Source organism: Canis aureus, chromosome 2 (assembly GCF_053574225.1).
Source record: "Canis aureus isolate CA01 chromosome 2, VMU_Caureus_v.1.0, whole genome shotgun sequence".
Taxonomy (NCBI): Eukaryota; Metazoa; Chordata; class Mammalia; order Carnivora; family Canidae; genus Canis; species Canis aureus.
The window spans coordinates 27,809,689-27,834,201 of NC_135612.1; the positions used below are offsets into that span (position 1 = coordinate 27,809,689).

The following is a 24,513-nucleotide window of genomic DNA, read 5'->3' on the forward strand; positions in this document are numbered from 1 at the left end:
CATCTCTAGGAATAAGTTGAATCATGTATTGTTCTTTTGTTTCATGTCCTTCTTTAAATATTAGACATTAATTTAGAACTTTTTCTCTATTGGATTTTATGTTCTGTTTCCATGGGAATCTTTTATTTTTATTTTTATTTTTTTAAAGATTTTATTGATTCATTCATGAGTACACACACAGAGAGGGGGGGAGCAGAGACACAGGCAGAGGGGAAGCAGGCTCCACGGAGGGAGCCCGATGTGGGACTTGATCCTGGGTCTCCAGGATCACGCCCTGGGCCAAAGGCAGGCACCAAACCGCTGAGCCACCCAGGGATCCCCATGGGAATCTTTTAAACAGTCAGTTTGACATAGAATCAAAAGTGATGACTGGCTTTAAATCTGAAATTTCTGGGATGCCTGCGTAGCTCAGAGGTTGAGCATTTGCCTTCAGCCGAGAATGCGGTCCTGGAGTCCCAGGATCAAATCTGGCACAGGCTTCCCATGGGAAGCCTGCTTCTCCCTCTGCCTGTGTCTCTGCCTCTCTCTCTGTCTCTCATAAATGAATAAATAATATCTTTTTAAAAAATCTGAAATTTCTTATACAGTGCACAGTAAAAGAATACTGTATTTGAATTGGCTTGTTAAGTGCTTTCCTCAGAATACACATTGAAGAAAAAAGGGCTCTATGATTTTTTTTTAATGTATAGAACCCAGAGTAATAGTTAAAAAAATATATTTATTTTCATTTCTATTTCCTCCTATTCCTCTTTTGTGGCAGTCCCTTATAAATGTCATTAATATTTCTGTTTTAGTTTAAAATATATAGAGTTTAGAATAAAAATAAGTGTGAGCTGTCATTTGACTAAGACTTTAATTTTTTTTAAAGATTTCATTTATTCATGAGAGACAGAGAGAGAGAGGCAGAGACATAGGTAGAGAAAGAAGCAGGCTCCCTGCAGGGTCATGATGTGGAACTCAATCCCAGGACTCCAGGATCACGCCCTGAGCCAAAGGCAGAGGCTCAACAGCTGAGCCATCCAGGCATCCCTGACTAAGACTTTTAAATTGAGTGAAGTATTTACTCCTTTAATTGTTTTAGTCAAATACAAGTTGCAGGGTTTTTTTTTTTTCCCCATATAAATTGTCAGGTTGTAAAGCATTGGGATATATTGTAGCTTTCTTGATCTATATTTAGACTAGCTTTTATCTCAAGATTTTATTTTTAAATTTATTTTTTAAGGATTTTTATTTATTCATGAGAGACACAGAGAGAGGTAGAGACATGGAGGGAGAAGCAGGCTCCCTGCTTCTCCCTGCTTCCCTCCAAGGAGCCTGATGTGGGATTGACCCTGGGATCACGCCCTCAGCTGAAGGCAGACACTCAACCACTGAGCCACTCAGGCATTCCTTTCTCAAGATTTTAAAAAATTCACTTTATAGAAAAAGTAGAATATATATGTGTGTGTGTCTATATTTGAAGAACAAGTTTCTTTAAGGTTTGTTATAAATACCAAAATTTTTTAATGTTCAAATTAAAGACAAATTATATTTACTCAAATTATGTACTGGTTTATTTTAACTGATTATTAGTATCTCTTTGACTGACTAGCTGTTTGATCTTCTACAAATGAGTTGACTTGCCTGGGTAGTAGTTCTTAAATCTATAGGGTCAGAGGTTTGAGGTATATGATCTCTTTGGGCATTCCAAATGTAATAAGTCTCAAATGTTTTAGATTTTCTCTAATAAGAGTGTCACTTGTTAAAAATGGATTTTTTTTGAAAGGTGGTCTATATTAGCCAAGTGTTAGTACCTTGAACTATATTAGTTATATATCTAACCCACAAATATACCATTAGAATTAGGTGAATGCCTGTAAATTAATATGATACTTTCGTAGTATCACATAACAAATGTGGTTTTACTGAACCAGATACCTCAAACAGTTTTTACAATCTCAGGAAAGGTTCACTAGACTTCTCTGGATATTATTGTTTGCTGTCCAAAGGAAGGACAGTGGACTTTAGAGTCTCTGATCTGTTACTTGTCTTAGTGGTGTATTTACTCATTCCTTTATTGGGTTTGCCTACTAGGTATTGGCAGTGAGAATAGAGAGATGAGGGGGATAGACATTATTGCTGGTGAAATTGAACTTGGAAGAAATACAGGAGCTAGAGGATTGGTGAGGTATGCTGGTAAAGGAGGAGCTAGATGTTTTTGAGACTTCTGTTGTTGATTTATAGCATGAACTTCAGAAGAGGATTTCCATTTCAGGTACTGAATAAGGCATTAGGGAGATACGGCCTGTGGATAGTTAGAAATTTTGAATTGGAGCTAAGTCTCAAGAGTCATCAACAAATGAGTAGTACTTAAAGCTGTAGGAGAGAATAATATCATCCAGAAAGAAAATAGAAGGGAAGATAGGGTCAGAAATTGTCACTTGAAGATTGTCACTTAAATTTGAGGGACATATAGGGAAAGACACTGAAAAGTGATAGGAAATGAGCAGCAGAAGATGTTAGCACAGAAGTCAAGAGACGAGCATTTTAAGTTGGAGGCAATGATTTGGCAGTGTCAGAAGGGGCTTCCAGTAGGATGAGACTTAAGAGGACTTTAAATCTGGGTGTCTGGGTGGCTCAGCCTGTTAAGTGTCTGCCTTTGGCTCAAGTCCTGATCCAGGGTCCTACTCTGCAGGGTGCCTGCTTCTCTGTCTGTCCCTGCCTCCATCTCTATCTCTTTGCTCATGAATTAATAAAAAAAAAATAATAACAATAAAAGAGGACTTTAAGCCTAACAAACCAGAGTTCACTGGTAATTTACAGGTGGACTGTTGGTATAGAAGGGCCATGTGAAGTAGTTACTCTTTTTTTTTTTTTAAGATTTATTTATTTGAGAGAGAGAGTACACGTACATGGACACACACACACAAGTAGGAAGAGCAGGAGCAGGACAGGGAGAAGAAGCAGGATCGCCACTGAGCAGGACCCTGGGATCTTGACCTGAGCTGAAGGCAGACACATAACCAGCTGAGCCACCACGCCCCCAGTGTGAAGTAGTTTCTAGAATGAAAGGAAGTAGAGTTAGTGACTTTGGGCTATTCTTATGGCAGAAGTGTTTGGTAGTGGGAATAAGGTCACAAATACTATTTTCTTTTGTAGGAGGAGAATAAGAGTTTTTTTTTTTTTAATTTTTTATTTATTTGTGATAGTCACAGAGAGAGAGAGTGAGGCAGAGACACAGGCAGAGGGAGAAACAGGCTCCATGCACTGGGAGCCCGATGTGGGACTCGATCCCGGGTCTCCGGGATCACGCCCTGGGCCAAAGGCAGGTGCCAAATCGCTGCGCTACCCAGGGATCCCGAGAATAAGAGTTTAACATAATCTCAGGAACATGCGACGCTGAGGATATTTTTTTGTAGAATGTATGTATGGGAGTGATTTGCATATGTTTTTAAATGTAAGGGATGAGTAAAGGAGACAGAAAAATAGAAGGAAGGGGATCATTGATGGAGCATTGTGCAGCAGAGGGTAATATTGTGAGGGAGGAGGATGGAAACAAATGAGCCACTTCTTCATCTGAGACAGGAGGGAAGGATAAAAATAGATTCAGATACAGATAGGAGGAAGACTAAGGAAGTCCATGCCAGGTTATTTTCGCTGGAAGGAAGAGTTAGGTCATTCACTGAGAGAGAAGGCTTGAACACAGGTTTGGAACAGCTGTTAGGTAAGGTAAAAAAAGAAGAGTCAAGTGGGAGTATAAGTAAAATTAAAGATTACTCAGCACTTAAAGAGCATAATTGAAGTCAGGGCTCAGAATTATTTTCATGACACTAACCTATTTAATAGCATTTTCTCTCATTGTACTTGGTTAGCTTGGGCACACAAGAATGAGGAATGATGGTTTAGTTGATAGAAATTGTAAATTGGCAAGATAGTTGTTGTGGAAGGAAGCCTCTAAATGCTAGTGAGAATATAATGAGGGTGATTGGCTTTCTGGTATAGGCTGACCATGGAGGGGAATAAAGCTAGATTGCATCTGACAAAGTCACATAATGGCAGAGGGCCGTTAGATACCAGGTTGAAGAGCAAGTGAGAAGAGTGTGGGTTAGGTTGAGAGGATAGGAGGGTGTACAGTGCCTCTTACCTGTTAGAATTAAAACTAGTAGTTGATGAGTTAATCAAAAAAATTGAATGGGATTTCTGGGTGGCTCAGTGGTTGAGCATCTGCCTTTGGTTCAGGTTGTGATTTTAGGGTCCTGGGATCGAGTCCCACATTGGGCTCCCTGCTCAGTGGGGAGCCTGCTTCTCCCTCTGCCAGTGTCTCTGCCTCTCTCTGTCTCTCATGAATAAATAAATAATTTTTTTTTTTTTTAAAGGTTGGTTAATGGGGCACCTGGGTGGCTCAGTCAGTTAAGCACCATACTTTCAGCCCAGGTCACAATCTCAGAGGTCCTGGGATAGAGCCCCATATCTGGCTCCCTGCTCAGCAGGGAGTCTGCTTCTCCCTCTCCCTCTGTCTGCCACTCCCCCAGCTTGTGCTTTTTGTCTCTGTCAAATAAATAAAATCTTAAAAAAAAAAAAAAAAGTCGGTTACTGTGAAGAAGCATTGAAAGATCTTTAAGTTTATAAATTAAAGTTCAATAATACTATGTTTTAGGGATTCACCAATATTTTTATTTAAAGCTGAATATGAATTTTTGAATATGAATCTGTTGATTGGAATTCCATGTTATCTTTTGTACATAAATCATACTTATAATTAATTGTCTGCAATTTCCTGTTTTTCTTTTAAGTAGAGCTAACCTTTGTCACTTGGAAAGAAATCTGAGTGTGATAGTAGATTTTCCTGTCATTTTCTGTTACTGTAGATTTTATTTTACTTTTTAGTTTCTAAGAGTGTGTTTTGGTTTTTATCAAAATAACCACTCTAGCTTTGAATTTAGATTTTATTAGCTTGCATAATATTTAATTCAGCTGTATAATAATATAAATGCAATTCGCATAAATATGCTTGGGACAGATAGAGCTGATTCTTGGTAAGCATTTAATGTAACTAGTAGGTACAAAAATATACAGAAGAGAGATTAACCCACTAGCACTGTGCATCCGTCAGCCATTACACTTTAACATGGGGAAAGAGCAGCATGAGTTAGTTTACAAAGAATTTCTATGGTTGTCAGAAAGTAGGATTTCAGAAGTGGTGACCAGGTATGGAGAATGGTTTATGACAGTAGTAGGCATATGATCTCAGCCTCATCTTCCTTAATGTATCCTTTTGTTCTTCTGTGTCTCTTCCCTGGCATTTCTTTCTGTATCTACAGCCATGGGAACTCAAAATTATAAGGTCCTTCCTGTTTGAGTTTCTGCCCAGAAAACAGTGTTTTCATCTTCATTTAAATAGAAAAGACTGAAATAGGATAAGTCTTCTTTTTTTTTTTTTTTTGATAAGTCTTCTTTGAATGTTTATCAAATGATAAAGAGAAGGAGCTCTGTTTTCCTTAAGTCAGAAAGGTTGGAACTGTAACAGGAATTTTAATTTTAGTCTTTACTGGAATTAAATGGAAGGTGGTGGTGGTATTTGGTCTAGAGGAGAAGGCAATGCTGCCCCATCCTTCCTGCCCACTGTCCTACTACAGCACAGACACGAGAGGGGAGGTTAGTGGTACCACCCTGAAGGCCTGGAGAGGCCTGGATCATTTCTTTTTCATGTGATTCAGAATATTTCCTACTGTGGGTTTTTTGTTGGTTTATTTTTGGCTTTCCTACAACTTCATAAATGAGTGGAGAGAAAGAATTCTTTTTTTCTCTAAAGATTTTATTTATTTGAGAGAGAGAGAGAGCACAAGCATGAGTGGGGTGAGAAGCAGAGGGAGGGAGGGAGCAGACTCCCCACTGAGCAGAGAGCCCAGTGTGGGGCTTAATCCCCAGATGACTGGAATATGACCTGAGCCCAACGCAGGCAACATTTAACGGACTGAACCTCCCAGGTGCCCCAGAGAGAGAAAATTCTTAAGAAGCAGTTGCTGAGTCTTAGATCTGTGCTTATATTTTATGTTTCACACTTTTCATCTTTCTTATCAACTTTGGTATACATATACACATACACAGCCATGTGTCAAAAAGATATGTTTGATAATTTTTACCTTAAAATGGTTACTAGCCATATTAGCTTAAGAATGTCTTTTTTTTTTTTAAAGATTTTATTTATTTATTCATGAGAGACAGAGAGGGGCAGAGAGAGGCAGAGACACGGGCAGAGGGAGAAGCAGGCTCCGTACAAGAAGCCCTATGTGGGACTAGATCCTGGGACTCTGAGATCACGCCCTGAGGCGAAGGCAGCCGCTCAACCACTGAGCCACCCAGGCGTCCCAAGAATGTCTTTCTAAAGACAGCCTATCCGTTTTTTTCCTTTCAAAAGTTTATAGTCTAGTATATCTCCAAGTTTTTAATTTTAATGTTTGAATTTAAGATATAAAATATTGGCTTGATATAAGGTATGTTTTTTTTATAGAAATAACGTAACTTGAATGTTTAAGAAATTACTCAAAATTTAGTATAAAAAAGAACTAGATGTTTGGAATACATTAAATAAAATAATTTCACTGTGTTATTTTTAATACAGATAAAATTCCCAGAAGGTTTCACAGATTACTTTTGACTACCTGTTGGGTAGTTAGAAAGTCAAAGGAGTTTGATTTTCCCTTTATGCTCTTATGTACCGTTGTAACTCTTATGAGCAAATACTGATTTTATTAATTTTTAGCCTGCTTTATTTAAAAAAATACTCTGGCTTTTTATTTTATTTTTATTTTATTTTATTTTATTTTATTTTCATTTTAGATATAATGTCTTGGGTAACTGAGCATGCCTTTCATTAAATATAGCTAATATTCAAGCATTCTGATGGAAAGTTTGTGAGTTGAGGTACTTGGGATTGTTGGAACCTCTATCTCTTTCTTCCTGTCCTTTTTGTCCTTCCTAGCCTGTCTCTGAAATGGTCTTTCTGCTTCAGTAGCTTCGACATTCTTGGCCTCCCCCAGCCCCATGTACCAAAACCCTCATTTCCCCCCAGAAGGCAGTGAGAACCAGAAATCAAACTACTATTTCTCTTTCCTCTCTCTTTTAATCCTAATCTACTTTTGTCCCTCACACTCTTTTCAATCAATTCTAGCAAATCTCCAAGTGAATCCTTAGTTGTTAACACTTTCAGGTTAACGCGGTAATTTGTTTCTGTTCTCATTTCCAGTGAATCAACTTACTGTTCAACTGACTGGACAGTGCACCTTTATTATTTTAGTTCGGTTTGGCTTTCTGGAAGAGAAATAGTCTTGATTTATTTCTTCATGCTTCTTGAACTTTTTGGCTAATTGATATGATCCATAATTGACCTAGAAGTAGCCACTTGGGATATCGTTCCCATTTTATGTTGTCACATTATACAATAAACCTTATTCATGCATTGACGGTCAGTTAATTGAAAAAAAAGAGGATTTAGGAGAAAGATTTTAAAAGAATGAAATTAAAGGTCAAAATAGAGGTTTCAATTAATAATTGAAAAATGGTTAAGTGATAAGGTGGAATCAAGAAAGTAGCCTTTTGGGGATCTCTGGGTGGCTCAGCGGTTTAGCGCCTGCCTTTGGCCCAGGGCGCGATCCTGGAGTCCCAGGATCGAGTCCCACGTCGGGCTCCTGGCATGGAGCCTGCGTCTCCCTCCTCCTGTGTCTCTGCCTCTTTCTCTCTCTCTTTCTCTCTCTGTATATCATAAATAAATAAATAAATCTTTAAAAAATAAAAATAAAAAAAAGAAAGTAGCCTTTTGACCTTTAATAGCTTATATAATTTATAGCATTATGGTAGAATTTGTTAAAATACTTAAATGTGAAATAAAATACATTCAATCTAAAACCAGAAGCTCCCGAAAGAAAGTTAGTTACTCACCACATTAATATTTTCTATATTTCTTCCTAGGATTTCTCCATGTGAAGTATTTTTATGTAACATATATAAATTATCATAATCTAAGATATCTCCTTGTATACTTATATTTTTCTAATTATAAGCATTTTCCTGTATTACACACATTTATCTTCTTGGTTGGGTTTTCTTTTAAGTAAGCTCTGCCCCTCATGGGGCTCAAAATCACACCTGGAGATCAAGAGTCGCATGCTCTACCAGCTGAGCCAGCCATGTACCCCTCTTGTTTTTATTTGAAGAAATCCCATATTTTTTGAGCTTATGACCATACCTACCTGTTCTCCTATTGGACACTGATGCTTTCATTTTCTTCCTTAGCATAGCCTAATATTTCAGTCGTGAAGTTTTAGTGCCCAGAGATCACAAGGGGTCCACAAAGCTATACTTAAAATGATCTGGTACTAGGACCTCTCCTGGTTAACAGATTTATCCAATGACCCCTCAATTCTGATCTCTAATAATACCAAACTTAGAAAATCTTAAGATGGCAGTCACAATAATAAGTGTCAGCTTGAGCTTCATTTTAAATTCTACTTACTTTCCAGAGGAACGAATTAAATTTACCTTGATAGACAAAACTTAATTTAAAGTAGAAATAAGACAAATTTTGTGAAGAAAAATAATTCCATTGTTCAGGCAAACTGAAATGCACTCACTCTATATGTGTAGCAGAGGGATTTCTGGCTGCTTTTGTAGATAACTATGGAATTGAAAAGTAGGGCAGATAAAAAAAAATTAAAACTTGTTGAAGATTCCATTCTTCCCTTTGCCTTCCTACCTTCCCAAGGAAAATAACATTTTCTTGCATTTTTGTGCTGTCTTCTTTTTCATAATTAGTTCTCTGAACATCTTTTATTCTAACCAATTACCTGTTTATATAAACCCAGAAGTTCTTTAGTTCTTTGAAACTACATTTCTAAATTATATTGTTTTCTTATGAGTTGTTCTGCTTTTAAAAATTATTTCTCCTTTAAATTTTATTTTTTACATCTTTGACTCAAATTTCAATGGAAGTATAGTTTGTAAGTAAGCATACGTTGGAGTCACTTTGAACTTTAAGTTAATCTTGTATATTTTAATAAAAGTATAACACTTTTATCCCCTACCTCCCTTTTTTTAAAGGAATCAGCAGGCGGAGATCTTCAGTCTCCTTTAACACCAGAAAGTATCAATGGAACAGATGATGAAAGAACACCTGATGTGACACAGAACTCAGAGCCAAGGGCTGAACCAACTCAGAATGCATTGCCATTTTCACATAGGTACAGATTCAATTCAACCATCATGATTAAGTAAAATGTGTAAATATGGAAACTTATTGGTTTCAGATAAATTTTGAAAAGTTATAACCCTAAGTGAAAACCCAGGTCAATCTTTTTCTTTTCTTTTTTTAAACTGTTACTTTTAACCTCAGAAAGGTTTTTAAATAGTTTATAGATGCCTATATGGACTGGAATGAACATTTCCTTTATGTAGAAAAAGAACTACTGAGTTAATTGCAGTACAAATCATTTTTCAGTGAAACACATTATTGTAAATCTTTTCTACTTATTTTTTTAACACAGCCCCTAAAAGGCCACCTTTGTTAACCTGGTTTCATCTATGTTCTTGAGGGTTAAAATTTTTTTTTTGTTTTTTGTTTTTTAAATCTACTTCCTATTCTGAAATTAAGCTTTACTGTACTCTTAGAGATGATCTCACCATAGGATTTCACAGAAGGAAAGAAGTTATTGTTGTAACTTCTATTAACATTTATGACAGATTGAGATTTTGTACCAACTAACAGGGGATAAATCTTGTAGTTCTGAACTGTAAAAGAATTTGATACTTCAAAAAGATAAAATTTATCTTAAATGTGTTCTAAACCAGTTAATTTGCCATACTGTGGTATTTTTTTGGACACAGAGAGGTCTCTGGAACTGCAGCATTGCAAATAAAAACGAATACCTATAAGTCATTGTCTTAAAGTTAAATTTTATCTTTCTTTGGAAATTTTTGACCAGGTAGTTTTAATGAAATTAAGAAAATAGTTTTCCTATATTGTGCATCTCTTTTGAGGACCAATTTCTAAAAAGATCAAATTCTTGAACATATTCAGAACAACTGTGAAGTGAGAAATTCCAGAACTTTTTTTCATGAGAATTCTAATTTTGATTGAATTTGTTGAATATTAGGGGCAGCATGGAATATACACATTAGAGACTAACACTGAGAGACCTCATGATCAGGCTGAGGAAGAAATTAGTTGTGAGTTTTTTTAAGGAACGTGTGAGGAAAACTTTGTGACTGCAAGAGTATTCTAATTTTGTACCTAAAAATGCTAATAATTTGGCATACAATAGTAGACCCATCTTAGAATTATCATGGTTAAAGCATTAATATGTTTTAACTATGGCAGTGTAAGCATATTCTCTTTTCTATTGTTATAAAAATAAACTGAATACATGAAAAATTTATTAGTTCCTCTGAATATCATGTACACATCAATAGGTAAAATATATAGGGTTTTTTTTTAATATGCAATTACAACTGAAGAGCAATGTGATTAGTATGCAGTTTTTAAAAAGGGAAGGAAAAATTTTATTCCTATTAAATTTAACATACCCATATAAAAGATGTAAATGCACTGAACATAATAAATTTGATTTCTTTGACTTACTTAAATGAGCCATGTGCATTGAATATTATAGCATTTGGAAATGAGAACTTTTGTATTTAACATTTGTAAAAACTATTTCTAGTTTACTTTATGCACCTAAAAGTCTCTGAATGTTTGTTGTTTTCCTGATCCTTAGTATTTGGAGTTATGGACTGGGATTAGTCATCTTCTATTGATCTGCTCTGTACTTGGGAGTCTAATAGGAGTTAGTTATTTTTACTTGAAGGTACAGCTTCTTTGACTACTAGAATCTGTAGATTACTCATGGAGATACTTGAGTTCTGAAAAGAAAATTTAATAGGTCATTTAAAGCTTTTAATTATGTTAAAGGTATTATACAGTCTTATAGTTTTCTTGTTATACCATTTTAAAAATAGCTTACAGGATTTCAGAAGACTTACCTTCTGAACTAGTTTTGATTTCTACCTGAGATGGACGATTGAGTGTTTTATAACCAATATTAGAATCCCAAAATAACAGGAGAGACCTTAAAGATGGTGTAATCTAGGATCTTCCAAACTTCAGTAGTTTGAAATCAATTTAGGTTATTCTTGGCATTCTAAAAAATGAAACATGAGATAGGAAATATTGGAGTAAAATTCACATTAAGAATAGAAACTTTGCTTCATTCAGTAATGCACAGATTTGTGTAGGTGCCTGATTATAATGTAAGAAACATCAGTTTGAAAGCGTGTGCCTTCAACACATGAGACTAAATCCCAGCGGTTAGGTCAGTTGTCCTAGGTTGCATAGTTCATGAAACTTGAGTAGGATTGCAGCTCACCTTTTGATCCCAATAGGGAATGCCAGTTAGAGTACATTTTAGTTGAACTCCTATCACAAGTACGCCGTAGTGTTAGGAAGTTATTATCTTCCTATCCTAAAAGTACTCTGTAGAAATAAGATCAGCGTTTCATGAATGAGAAACAGAAGATTAAAATAATTTTTATTTAAATCTGAAACTTGTGTTTAAATTTGGTAATTTAAACGCTTTTTTTTTTAAAAAGGAAGACAAAAGTATGTTTTTTAAGGCTTATTTAGACAATGTTTGCCTTCTTCCTTAGTACTTACTTCAACAGAAAAGAATGAACAAATATATATATATATATATATTTTGCCAACATTTCTCTGTCCTGGTTGATGCCATTTTACTGTTAAGTAAGGAGCAAAGTCACTAAAATATCTATGTGTTGTGATTTCATGAAGAAAGGATATGAAGAGCAATGACCTAGTTAGTCAAGTTAATTAAGAGTTGATGGTAGTAATAGTACTTAGCAAGCCAATTTGTGCTCTTAAAATTCAAACCGTGTACCTAGTCTCATGAATTCATTAATTAACATACCAAAAGGTGGCCTTGATTTTCATTTGGTCCTGAAATTTTGGCATTTGTGTTATGGTTGGTTCTTTACTCTTTGTTAGTTTTATGTACTTTTTAAAAATTACTAGCTTTAAAGACATAAGGAAGATTTTTTTTTTGTTATTCTTTAAACTTACACAGATTTTCAAATATATTTGAAAGAGAGAGTACTATGATGAACTCCCATGAACACCCCCCCACCCATCTTCAAGAGTTATGTAAAAATGGCCGGTCTTATTCCTACCCCTGCCCACTCTTCCACTTTTGTATTATTTTATTTTATTTTATTTTAATTTTTTTTAAGATTTTTATTTATTTATTCATGATAGACACAGAGAGAGAGAGAGAGAGAGAGAGAGAGAGAGAGGCAGACACAGGAAGAGGGAGAACCGGGCTCCATGCAGGGAGCCCCACACGGGTCTTGATCCCGGGACTCCAGGACCGCGCCCAGGGCCAAAGGCAGGCGCCAAACCGCCAAGCCACCCAAGGATCCCCCACTTTTGTATTATTTTAAAAGCAAATCACAGACATAAAATTTCATCCACAATACTTTCATTTTTTATTTTTATTTTTTTAAGATTTTATTTATTCATGATAGACACACAGAGAGAGAGAGAGGGACAGAGACACAGGCAGAGGGAGAAGCAGGCTCCATGCAGGGAGCCTGATGTGGGACTCGATCGCGGGTCTCCAGGATCCACGCCCTGGGCTGAAGGTGGCGCTAAACCGCTGAGCCACCTGGGCTGCCCCACAATACGTTTTAAAATTACTTTCGAGCTTTTTAAAAAACTTACTCACTAAGGTAGCACAGCTATTTATATTCTATCTCAGTGTCATTATACGGTCTACTTTGCATTATTTACTCTTTTCTTTGATTTTTAATTATACTGCTGAACTAAATTTTAGAATGTATGGGCTACTCAGTATACCTTAGTCAAGTGCTATTTATGTCCTTACCTTATGCAAAAACATTCTCATTGAGTAAGTTTCAATAAATTAATACATTTTTAGTGTATTTATATAAATGCTTTTTTTGAAGTTTAGGAGTGTATAAAAGGGGGAATTAGTGAGGATGAAAACGTTTACTGATTTCTTTGGGGAGGATCACTTCTCAGCCTTTTGGCTAAGATCAAGTGTGATTTCTTTGGGAGAAATGGCATTATATTTTATCTAAATTGCTATTTTTCTTAAAAATTATTTTTAACCTAAATGATAAAAATCATTTGAGGACTGAGCAGGTATATTTTCCCCACCGAAGTGTTCAGGGTGTCCTTTGAGACCTTATCTTAGATTAGCTATGTACTAAATAAAGCAGATATATACTAATAGAAGAGCATAAACAAATGGGGGAAGGTTTTGTTTTCTGTTTCCAGGGACTTACTGTTTGCTTTATAGCATCAGCTGTATGAATTCTGGAATTTACTTGTTCTTAATAAGAAATTCTAGGATATGTTTTTTTAAGACTTAAAGCTATCTAAATTCCCTTTGGAAATAGTTAATTTTACACTATCCCAGTGCTGTTAGAATATAATACTAAAAACTAAAAGTTTTTATTTTGTTCAGTGTAAATTTATGTTCCCCACATATACAGTAACATATTGATAAATAACTGCTATTATTTTATTTCTGAGAGTCCAGAACTAGTATATATACATTAGTAGTTTGTGAAGCTATTTTTGTACTGATAAATTTTAATAACCGTTTGATTATATTAAGGAAAATAGGCTGTTTTAAGCACTGATTATATTTAAATTCTTTTAATGTTTATATAGTATATTCTTATGGTGCTGCTAGTACTTACACATTTTGGGGGTGCTGCATGTGTATTCTCTTCTGTTAAAGAGATTTTTCTGCCACTTTGTGTGTTTCCAGCAGATATTCATTAAAGGATGTATGCACAGATGTTACTCTTTAATATATTGATTTTACTTTAAACCAGCAAACTACAATTTTACTCAAATTTATGAAATCTGGGTTGGGTTCATTTAATTTTTATTTAATAGAGTAATTTCTTCATTATCAGAGTTTCAGAAAGCTACTGCTTTAAAACTGATCAGGGATATTTGCACAATTTGAAAAACTAAATTTTGTTAGAAAACTTATACACCGTTATAGTTACATGTTAAATTTTTTTAAAAAGTGCTTTATTTTGAATCAAATACAGTTTGTACTTACTTGAAAGATGATACAAACAGGAAAAAGATGAATGACTGTTAAGAGCTCTGGGGTACTATACTCTTCTTAGCTATGCCCTGTGTCTCCCATTTTTATGAATAGTAGGCAAAACTTAAAGGGTCATAGGTAAGAACTAAAATAGAAATAATCTCTCTAGCTAACTTTTGTTTGGATAAAATTTTATTTGTAAACCTGGGATTTGATTTCACAAGAAGTGCTTTATCATTAATATAATTGCAGGTGAAAGTTTAAATTGTAGGATTCCACTAATAGTTACAACGACTTAAATATTGTTATTCTTCCACCATTGAACTTCAGAAATTAGATTAGGTTTTTTAAAAATTAATTTGAAGGCTGAGACAGATTATGAGAGATTGTAATATAAGAATTTAGAGGTGTCAGAATTTCCTTTACCATAATTTTGAATAGATAGCATTTTATAAGAAGTACTATAGTAATTTCATAATATATGCAGTTTACATTCTCTGGGAAGTGAAAAGCAGTTTTTACATTTTAAATAAGATGCAGTAAAAAAATAGAGTATAGTGATTGGGTGTTTACAGTATTATCTTTCTGAATAAGTATACTTAAATTTCCTGTCCTGCATTTTTAAGAATTGATCTTTATTCTCTCCTAATGTCTTCTAAAATATTTTGAAGAAAATGTATAAATTTGCTGAAGCATTTTTTTCAGGTATTACCACTTAATGTAGGTTTTATGGAAGAAGAAAAATAACTATTCATATAAAATAAAAACATTAGTAACTCACCTTGGGATTGGTCCCTTCCCCTTCTCCCTCTTTGCCTTATCATTGTAATTAATGGGAAAGAATGTTCATCAGTCTGTCCCCATTGATTGTCAACTTCCATTTTCAAAATGACTAGCTGGAGTTAGACATGTGGTCATTCATAATGGAACAGATTGATCCTAGATTATTTATGATCTCTTCCCTGTAGAGGGCTTTTAAAATTCATTTTAACCTTTCATTTCTGTTTTTAAAAGACCATAGTGGGGATTCTACTGGAAGGGAGGTGTGTGATATAGATAGTTCTAGGACTTAGAGGAAAATGTTCTTCCTTTTAATTGGATTCCCATCTTTCTTACTAGAGGAGTAAGGGACAAGATCAAGATGTGAACATAAGAGGTCAAACAAGCCACATAAAGGTGTGACATTTGTGGTATGTATGGCAGTAAGGAGTGGTGAGGTCTGTGATAAAGTAAAATGTGCAACGTTCATCTGAAGATACTAAAGTTTTTTAAAATAATGCCATACAGAGGGATAGGGACTAGATGACCCATCTGGTTTCTAGTTTAGACTTTCAAAAGGAAACTGATTTACATATGGTTTAGCCCAGGGTAAAGATTTTAAGCATATTTTACTAGCAATATTCGTTGTTGTAATAACCTTATAAACTCTTGGTGGAGGTGTTTGGGATGATATAAACATGCAGATGAATCCTGGACATTTCCTCTTTTTTGACGTATTACTCTGACAGGTTTTTTCTTTCAAACACAAAAGTCAAACAATTTCTGTGTCATGGTATGTATGGACCATTCCATGGTCACCGGATGAGGCCTCCTCGGCCACATCACCTTGTGCTTTTATAGCAGTTACTCCAAATTGCTGGTGGTTTTCCACGTATAATCAAGCAAGCATGCTTTCTCATCTGTAAGTCCTTGCTTCCTTGTTTTTGGAACATTTTCCCTTCTCTTTGCAGTGGCTGTGTACCCACACTCTGTATTTCCTCCCATCCACCTCTGGCCATAACTGGACCACCAACTGGTCAACCTCTGTAATATCCTTTAAGCTCTAGCACCACTGCCTCTGTAAACTTACTCTCATGCTCTTAGACTGAAATAAATGTATTGAAAGTAGTCATGCTCTAGGGATTACACCTTCCTTGTAGGGATAAAAAAAAATGTAGATGTGACTAACCAATTAAAGTAAATGTATATTTTACTTCTATTTATTTTCCATCAGTTTTCCATTTTCCACTGACAGTTTAGCTTGGTCATATGTCCAATGTAGAGAAAATAGTTGATTTTTATGACCCTGGCCTAAATTGAAGTTAAACTTCAATATTAGAACTTTGGAAATAGAAGAAACTTTCTATTACATAGTCCATCCACTTCATGTTACAGAAGTACAAGCAAAACAACAACAACAAAAAAGAAGTACAAGCAAGGCCAGGGAAGAGGTGAGGTATTCAGCAGCAGTATTTGTTAATGGCTTGATTAGAACAGAGATCTCCAAAGGCATTGATCATTAGGGTCCTTCCTGGTTGAGGCAGTGCTCCTTCCACTAAACTCCAGGTTTGTTTTCTGTATCATACTTCAAGATACTTTTCATCCAGATTTTTGTCATTGTTCAACATATATTTACCACTACTTGTTAAACTTCCCTACTAGATTCTTAGCTTATGGAGTGAGTTTTACTGATTCACATTTCTTGGTATATACCATTTAGTTTCAAGCCATTTCGATATGTAAGAGATCATGAATAAATTTGTTAAGCAAATAAATATATATGTTTTTGCCATCACTGAGATGACAGAAAGAGGTAAATACATTGGTATATCTTGATCATTAGTGATAATAATAATATATTACTAGACAGGATCAACAAAAATATCAGTATGAAGAATAGTTTACATTTTTAATTCCAGTAGTGTCCACTTAGCAGTTAATATTCCTGTTAGTAATTTTAGTAACTGCTTTGTTGAGATGTAATTCACATACTAAATAATTCACCTATTTAAAGTGTATAATTCAAGGGGACTTTGATATATTTATAGAGGTGTGCAGCCAACACCACAGTCAATTTTATTTTTTTATTTATTATTATTTTTAAAGATTTTATCTATTCATGAGAGACACAGAGAGAGAGAGAGAGAGGCAGAGACACAGGCAGAGACAGAAGCAGGCTCCATGCAGGGAGCCCGATGCAGGACTCAATCCCGGGACTCCAGGATCACGCCCTGGGCCGAAGGCAGACGCTAAACCCCTGAGCCACTCAGGCGTCCCTCCACAGTCAATTTTAAAACATTTTCTTCACCTCCCCCATTAGCAACTACTTTTTTTTTTTTCCTCCTACACACTACCTTCTTCCCCCAATCCAAGGTCACCACTAATCTTTCTGTCTGTAGATTTGCCTGTTCTGGACATTCTTTATAAATGGAACCATATAATATGTGGTCTTTTATGACTAAATTCTTTAACTTAGCATGAGTTTTCAAGGTTTATCCACATTGTAGAATATATCAGTACTTCATTTCCTTTTATTGCTGGATGATATTCCATTGTGTGGATATACTACATTTTATTAATCCACTCATTAGATAATAGACATTTGTGTTGCTTCCACTTTCTGAAAATTCTACCATTGTTATGAATAATGCTGCTATGATTATTTGTGCACAGGTTTTTGTGTAATACGTGTTCTCAGTTATCCACCTATATCCTAGGAGTAGAATTACTGGGTCACTTGGTAATTTGATGTTTAACCTGTAGCTGCCAAACTACAGGTTAAACTTTGCAAAAGCAGCTGTACCATTTTACATTCACACCAGCATTGTATAAAGGTTACAGTTTCTTGACATCATCAGGACTTGTTATTTTCTCTTATATCTTTTTACTTATAGCCATCTTAGTAGGTGTTAAGGGCTATCTCATTGTGGTTTCAATTTGTACATATTTCCCTAATGGCTAATATTGTTGAGCATCTTTTCATGTGCTTGTTGGCCACTTTTATATGTTTTTCAGATGGCTACTCAGATCCTTTATCCATTTTTAATTGGGTTGTAATTCTTTATATATTCTGGATATATAAACTCCTTATCAGATAATCATTTGCAGGTATTCTCTCCAATTCTGTAAGTTGTCTTTTCACCTTTTGATAGTGTCCTTTGCATTACAAAAGTTTTACATTTTAATTAAGTCTAATTTATCTATTTTTCTCCTTTGTTTCGTATACTTTTGCTGTCATATCTAAGAAACCATTGCCTAATTCAAGATCATGAAAATTTACATGTTTCTTCTGAGAGTTATATAATCCTTTAGGTCTGATCCATTTTGAATCAATTTTTACATACACTGTGAGATAGAGGCCTTACTTCACTCTTTTGCCTGTGGATATACAGTTTTCCCAGCACCATTCATTGAACAGACTATTCTTTTCTTACTGAATTGTCTTGACATCCCTGTCAAAAAAATCAGTTGACTGTACAGATGGGGGTTTATTTCTGAACTCTCAATTCTAACATACTCTTCATGACTGTAGCTTTGTAATATGTTTTGAAATTGGAAATTTAGGTCCTCCAACTTCATTCTTCCTTTTCAAGATTGTTTCAACTATTATGAGTCCCTAGGATTTCTACATAAATTTTAGGATCAGCCTGTGAGTTTCTGTAAAGAAGTCCATTGAAATTCTGATAGGGATTGCATTGAATCTGTGGAACAATTTTGCTGGCCATCTTAGTAATGATAAGTCTGTCAATCAGTGAACATGGGATATTTTCCCATTTATTGAGCTCTTTAATTTCTTTCAACGATGTTATTTACTTTTCAAAGTGTAAGTTTTGTGCTTCTTTTGTTAAATGTATTCCTTTATTATTTATTTTTGATGCTGTTATTTTGATTTATTTTTGATGCTGTTATTGGGATTGTTTTCTCTATTTCATTTTCTAATTGCTCATTGCTCATATATAGAAATACAGATGATTTTTGTTTAGTGATCTTATATCCCATTAATTAGCTAATAAACTCATTTATTTTAATAGTTTTTGGTGGCTTGCTTAGGATTTTCTATATACAAAATCATGTCATGTGCAAATAGAGAGAATTTTATTTCTTCCTTTCTCATCTGAGTGTCTTTTATTTCATTTTCTTGACTAATTGCCAAGTCTAGAACCTCCAGTGCAATGCTAAATACAAGGGACAAGAGTGGACATTCTTGTCTTGTTCTTATCTTAGACGGGAAGCTTTAAGTCTTCCACTGTTAATTATGACATTAACTGTGGGTTTTCATAGATGCTTTTTTTTTTTTTAAGATTTTATTTCTTTATTCATGAGAGACATAAGGAGAGTGGCAGAGACATAGGCAGAGAGAGAAGCCGGCTCCTCACAGGGAGCCCCATGCGGGACTCGATCCCTGGACTGGAATGACGCCCTGAGCCTAAGGCAGACTCTCAACCCCTGAGCCACCTAGGCATCCCTCATAGATGCTCTTTATATTCTTAGTTTTTTGATGTCTTTTTTCCCATTGATATTCTAATTGTTTAGTGACTTCTTTCCCTCAGTTGGTAGCTTTAGAAATCTATGCTTTGACATATATAGCAATATATATAGCAACATAGCTTTCCCTAAGTCTATTTCTTAAAAGTAAATTGATAGTCTGTTTTAAAGAATAGAAGAATTGACTGAGAGGTAGAATTCTTTTATAAAACTGTCACTGTTTCTTTAAAGCACATCACTACGCCTTAGTTTTTATGTCTAAAATTATAAAACTTTGCAGTTTTCTAGCTTTTTATCTTTTCCAAAATATGTGGAATAGCTTTTATGGATGGTGGAAATGTGAGCAGATTTACTTCTTTATCTGATTTTTTAAGTAATGATTTTTTTCTACTTTAATTCTTTTTAAAGATTTTATTTATTTGAGAGAGAGCAAGTGAGAGAGTGTGCAAGTAAGGAGGGAGGGGCAGAGGGAGAGGGAGAAGCAGACTCCCCACTGAGCTGAGCAGGGAGCCCGACGTGGGGCTCTTGGAGCTCATGGGGCTCAATGTGGGGCTCAATCCCAGGACCTTGGGATCATGACCTGAGCTGAAGGCAGACACTTAACGAACTGAGCCACCCAGGTGCTCCCTCTTTTTTAATTTTTCTAAATTACAATAACTAGTAAAAATACATTCTTTAAAAAACAGAGTGAGAATATAAATATTTTTAAAGAAGATACTGGATAGGGATCCCTGGGTGGCGCAGCGGTTTGGTGCCTGCCTTTGGCCCAGGGCGTGATCCTGGAGACCCGGGATCGAATCCCACATCGGGCTCCCGGTGCATGGAGCCTGCTTCTCCCTCTGCCTGTGTCTCTGCCTCTCTCTCTCTCTCTCTGTATCTGTCATAAATAAATAAAATATTAAAAAAAAAAGAAGATACTGGATAAATCATTTTATTTTAGTGAATATAAAGCATATTCTTATCAAATATGAATAGAAACATATTAAAGTTACTCATTTCAAATAACTGATTTCTAGTATAATTATTACTCTAGAAGACTCTTCACATATTCCCTTATTGCATTATAGAAACATTAGCTTATGATTTTTTTTATAAACATTAGCTTATGATTATCTTAAATCAATTATGTGATCAATACTTGTTTTATGTCAGTAGTGTTCTACTAGTTTATCTCTAAGATCTTATGTTTCTGGATGCATGTAGTCTAAGAGAGTTTTGTATTGTACATTAACCTTTGTACATTAACCTTTAAGCAACATAGGGATGTTAAAATTATTTTGTGGGACATTTTAAAGGGTACCTATGCATATAAAGTAGAAAATTAAGTCACAAACTAAGTTAAGCCAGATTTTTTTCGTTTCCTTTACCTGGGGCATTAAAGAGGTTTTTATTGTTTTGTTTTGGTTTGGTTTTTTATTTTTGATTTTCAACACTCAAAGTTCTTCATGGTAATAAGAAAATTCTTGTGAATTTTCTTCATAACTGCCTTGGAGTCTCTAACATGAGGTTAATGGAAAAACATGTTAATAAACGTGTCTTTGGAAAGTATATTCAATCCTTTGGCTTAATAGTTTTTTGTAATTAGATAGTTCTAGGATATGCTTAGTATACTCATAAACTAAGTTACTAAGGCCTTTGTGGCTCTATGAAATAATAGATTTTTTTCTCTCAGTAGTTAGAGATTGAATATTAGTATTTGATAAATTATGTAAAGAACCATATCACTGGATATTTTCTGAGTCCAGGGAACAGTGGGACTATCTACCTATTCAGTTTCTTTTAAAGGATGTAGCTAAATCATTCTGTCATTCATTTCCATAATAATGGTTGGAAAGTCTTAGTTTCCATAGCAAGGAAAGGAAATGTACCTTATCTTAGTGGTCTTGCCATCTCCAGGACCTCTTAGGTGCCAAGCCCTGAACTAATATTAGACATAGTTTATCCATTTTGGTTTTTTGGAGAGAGATGTATATCTTAGGCAGAAATAATAAAGAAGAAAAATTATATACCTACATAAACTCCCTTCCCTTTTCCCCACTTCTCACTTAAAAGAAAAATTCTGCTTTGAATATTTTTCCTGGAAACGCTGCCTTACTTCTTTAAATCCTGCTGCCTTACTTCGTTAAATCCTGATACCTGCTGGATAGGTTTTTTTGTAAAGTGAGAAAAGATCAGTTCTCCAAGTTGGATATTTTTTCTTCTGCGAAGAGAGCCAGTTTTCCTTGGCTATCTGATCATTTCTGTGGCCATGAGTTTTGGAATTTAGCAGAGTCACCATTTCCTATGGAAGAAGAGGATCTGCCATTTGTCCTGATAGAGAAGATGCAAATAATCCCTAAGAGAAGAGAGTGACTAACATGGAAGAAAGAAACATGACAGTTCTAAGATATCCAGTCTTCACAGTTTTAAGTTTGAAGAGTCCAAAGAAGTAGAAAGAACCTTTAAAGAAGATAACTTCAGAGTTAAAATTCCTTTTTATTCCTAGATAGCACTTAAGGTATCTCCATGTAGCAGAAGAAAGAAATGTTTTGCTCCTTTGGCAAAATGATATTATACAGGCATAACTTGTTTTATCGTGCTTTGCTTTATTGCACTGACTAGATAATGTGCTTCTTACAAATTGAAGGTGTGTGGCAACTCTAATTGAACAAGTCTACTGGCACCATTTTTCCAAGAGCAAATGCTCACTTCAGGTCTCTGTCATATTTTGGTAATTCTCACATTATTTCAAACTTTTCATCATTATTATTTGAACTGCTGCAATCTCATCGAATTTTAACAGATGAGGAGTTCTTTTTATGGATGAGCAAAGAAAGTGGTTTCTTGAGATGGAATCTACTCCTGGAGAAGATGCTGTGAAGATTATTAAAGTGACGACAAAGGATTTAGAGGATCACATAAACTTAAGTGATAAAGCAGAGACAGGATTGGAGAGGACTGACTCCAATTTTGGAAGAAGGTCTGTGAATAAAATGCTATCAAATAGCATCACTAACTACAGAGAATTTGTTGATGAAAGGAAGAGCCAGTCAGTGCAGCACACTTCCTTGTTGTCTGCTTTTAGGGAATTGCCTCAGCCAGCTCAACCTTCAGCAACCACCACCCTGATCTGTCTGCAGCCATCAACATCGAGGCGAGACCCTCTACCAGCAAAAAAGATTAAAATGCTGAAAACTCAGATGATGGTTAGAATTTTTTAACAATAAAGCAGTTTTTAATTAAGGCATGTACATTTTTTTTTTTAGATAATGCTTTTATACACTTAACAGACTATAGTATAGTGTGAACATAAATTTTATATGCCCTGGGACACCAGAAAACTCATTTGCCTCACTTTACTGTGATACTCGCTCAGTTTTGCTGGTCTGGAACAGAACCCTTCAGTATCTCTTTGCTCCACTTAATTTTCGGAAGGCTTGAAAGTCCTTCATAAAGAAAAATTCCTATTTGAGAATCAAAATAGCTTTATTCCTGATTTAAAAATTGTGGAAAATAATCAGCCTAATTTGCAAAATAGAACTGTTTATACCTGTCACTTCCTTTAAGATATAATGAAGCCATTTTCCTACATGTAATCTGATACTCTTGTATTGGTCCACTTCTTTTGTTGTGATATATGAGAACACTTTACTCCCCACCTCACAGGGATGTTGTGAGGCAAATTTTAAATGTTTCTAAGAAAAGTATAGAATTAATAACTCGACTGTTTCTTGTTGGTAGTTTCTATAATCATAAGATTTTACTTATTTCTAAATTTACAAGTGCTTTTTTTTATAGCTATGAATGGATATTAGGTATATTCCAATGGAAGTAAGATAATGAAGTTGTAAGTGATTTATCAATGAACATCCTTGTATAAATTTAAATGCATGAAACATTGCACTGATTTTTTAACAAAGAGCTTTATATAATTACAATTAAAGAAAAGCTAAAGTAAGTGTCTGGTTTCCCCTTTTTTTTAAATTGAGATTTAATTATTCATACCTCTTAGAAAAAAGGCAACCCAATTCATTAAATTCTAGTTGAAAAGAAAATGAATATGACAAGGAAATAGATAAAATTGGGATCCCTGGGTGGCGCAGCGGTTTAGCGCCTGCCTTTGGCCCAGGGCACGATCCTGGAGACCCGGGATCGAATCCCACGTCGGGCTCCCGGTGCATGGAGCCTGCTTCTCCCTCTGCCTATGTCTCTGCCTCTCTCTCTCTCTCTCTCTGTGACTATCATAAGAAAGAAAAAAAAAAAAAGGAAATAGATAAAATTAAAGAAAAAAAGTGAAAATCTCAAAACAAGGTTCAAGCATACAGAGATGCCCAGAATTTAGACTTCCATAAAAGCTGAGTTACTGTTAACACAGTTAACACAGATAAAACTCTGTGTTACTAGGTAGAGGTGAAATCTTAGTAATACTTGGATAAAAATAAGATTATTGGGGATGCCTGGGTGGCTCAGTGGTTGAGCACCTGCCTTTGGTTGAGCGTTTGCCCCAGGATGTGATCCTGAGGTCCCAAGATCGAGTCTCACATCAAGCTCCCTGCATGGAGCCTGCTTCTTCCTCTGCTTGTGTCTCTGCCTTTCTCTCTGTGTGTCTCTCATGAATAAATAAATAAAATCTTTTAAAAAGTTTAAAAAAATAAGATTGTTGTAATAGAAATTTGATAAGCATTTGCTTCATATGATAGAAGGACCCAAAAGAAAACTTGCATAAAGGAAAATTAGGTAAAATTCATGCATAGAAAATTCTTGATAGCCTACAGAATTTGGTTTCATTTGTACAGTTTTATTTTCATAACATATTTTGGGAAGTAATTATATAGCATTTTCTGTTTCACGTAAATCAACCCAATTTTTGCAAGTGAAAACATAGTTACAGCATGTGCATTATCGGATAATGACACCCAGAGTGAGGCTTTAAAATTGCTATAAAATATTCACTTCTGCTTTGTTCTCACTGTCATAGTATCAAAAGACAAGTCAATTCAAAGTGAATTTAGGGAATCAAGCTTATAATATGTATTCGAATTTAGAAAATATTTCCTATATTACCATATTATTTAAATATTTATTTTACAACTTATTCCAAATGCTGTAAAAAGGAGAATAGATATATAGTCCTAGGTTAAGTATGTTGAGATCAAGA

General features: G+C 35.0%; 1 protein-coding gene across 4 annotated transcripts in view; it reads left to right on the plus strand.

Annotated features, from left to right (window-relative positions):
• Positions 1-24,513, plus strand: part of HOMER1 (homer scaffold protein 1) — a 135,798-nt gene that overhangs the window by 61,859 nt on the left and 49,426 nt on the right. For all 4 annotated transcript variants that reach the window (XM_077867005.1, XM_077866997.1, XM_077867008.1 and 1 more), the window contains exon 5: positions 9,076-9,215. In XM_077867005.1, coding sequence (XP_077723131.1) covers positions 9,076-9,215 — 140 coding nt within the window. The remainder of the gene's footprint in view (positions 1-9,075; positions 9,216-24,513) is intronic.